General features: G+C 60.9%; 1 protein-coding gene across 1 annotated transcript in view; it reads left to right on the plus strand.

Annotated features, from left to right (window-relative positions):
* The window catches only part of LOC104411890 (succinate dehydrogenase cytochrome b560 subunit, mitochondrial-like), a gene marked incomplete at its 5' end in the record, with an annotated part of 3,319 nt that extends 2,783 nt beyond the window's left edge, over window positions 1-536 (plus strand). The window contains one exon of the mRNA XM_010022435.1: window positions 432-536. Coding sequence (XP_010020737.1) covers window positions 432-536 — 105 coding nt within the window. The remainder of the gene's footprint in view (window positions 1-431) is intronic.
* Between the last annotated feature and the right edge of the window lie 1,198 nt (window positions 537-1,734).

Here is a 1,734-nt window from a genome sequence, read left to right on the forward strand (position 1 = left end):
TAAAGCCATTCCCCTTGTCCTGTCCCTCTACCCCTTGCCCAAAGCTCCTCTCCAGGTTTTCTGCAGCCTCTTTGGGCACCGGAGCTGCTCCAAGGTCTCCCCAGAGCACAGCAGAGGGGGAGAACCCCTTCCCTGACCCTCTGCTCCCACTGGACATGGGATGTGCTGCTCTTGGAGCTCATTCCATGGTCATGGAGCTCTGAGGAGCTGTTCTGTTGGGCAGCATGACGCGATCCTGCTGCTCCAGCCGGGAGCGGGAGCACCACGTGTGGAGCCGCGCTGCAGCCTTGTGCTCCCGGCGGATTCCAGCCTGGAGAGGCTGCACTTGGGCCCTGTTCTGCTCTGAGGCTTGGCTTTTGGGGTGCCCGGCTGGTCTTTTGGGGTGCCTCAGGATGAGCTGTGTTAACCCTGCTGGGTTTCCTCTCCCACAGGCCTGGGACATGGGGAAAGGCTTCAAGATCCCCCAGGTCAACCAGTCCGGGGTGCTGGTGCTCATCCTGACCCTGCTGTCCACCGCGGGCCTCGCGGCCATGTGAAGGGTCCTCCTCTGCCTTTGGAATTGCTGCTCCATCCCAAACCACCTCAGGAGCTGCAGGAGCTGGGGGGGAACAGGCTCCGAATGGATGTTATCCGTGGGGAAGGTGGCGCTTCCCTGCTCCCAACCTTGTGGATGATCAGAGCTGCTTTTTGCTCCCCACCCCGGGCTGTTGCTGTGTCCTGAGCTGCAGACAAAGCCTGCTCTGTGTCCCACGGGAGTGGGCTCAGGACAAGCATCTCCATTGAGCAGCCCGGGAGAGCCGGAGCTGCCAACAGGATGGGTGGAGGGGCTGGATGGGGTGCTCAGCCCCACAGCGTGCCCATCTCCACTCCTTATCCTGCAGAACATCCCGATCCAGCCAGCTTTGGGTGGAAAAACACCCCGTTTCCCTCCGTTTGGAATGCGGGATGAGGTTTTCCTGTGGCACCAGCTCCCGTTTGGGCTCTTTGCCTTGTGTCACCTTTGCAATAAAGCAGCTTTGATCCTTCACCCTGAGCCACTGTGTTGGGTGTTTGTGGTCAACACTTCCCCCTGGGACACGGCATTCCCAGGAAGCTGCTGCATCCCAGCGGAGCCAGGCTGGCCCCTGGCTCTTTGTGCCTCCTTGGGGTGGAAGCACAACTGATGGAGACCTGGCAAGAGGGGAGCTGCTCCAGGCCATGTGCTGCAACAAGAGGGACCTTCTCCTGCACGAAGCCCAATGTCTTTGGGCTTCCAACCTCTTGCTTCCCACTGTTGCTTTGGTTTGGAAGCTGCTTCCCTCGGTTATGGAGCCATCCCATGGCTCGTCCTGAACACGGGCGTTTATTAGTGCTATTTTAAACCTCTATTCTCCCAATTGCCACTAAACCACGACACTGGCTCCTTCCACCCCTCCCTCTTCCTCACTCCTGGGGGTGCAGGGGGTCTCCTCTAGGATTCATGGCTGCAGGAGGGTGGCCGGGGGAGTTCAGGACAGGAGTTGGGGCCCATTCCCTCCGCTCCCTGCTCCGCTCGGGATTGAGGCGCGGGCTGGGAAGGTGGCGCTGGGAGCTCCGGGATCCCTTCGCCATCGGGGCAGGCCCCATTCCCGGCTGGTTTCCTCTGGAAGAAGAGCGGGCAGTGAGCTCCTCCTGCTGGGTTCGGGCTGAAGCGAAGGGAACCTCATCCCGAGCGCAAGAGGCGACGGTGGCTCCCCCCTGGATTGTGCCCGTGTG

This window comes from Nestor notabilis, unplaced genomic scaffold (assembly GCF_000696875.1).
Source record: "Nestor notabilis isolate BGI_N333 unplaced genomic scaffold, ASM69687v1 scaffold24529, whole genome shotgun sequence".
Lineage (NCBI taxonomy): Eukaryota > Metazoa > Chordata > Aves > Psittaciformes > Psittacidae > Nestor > Nestor notabilis.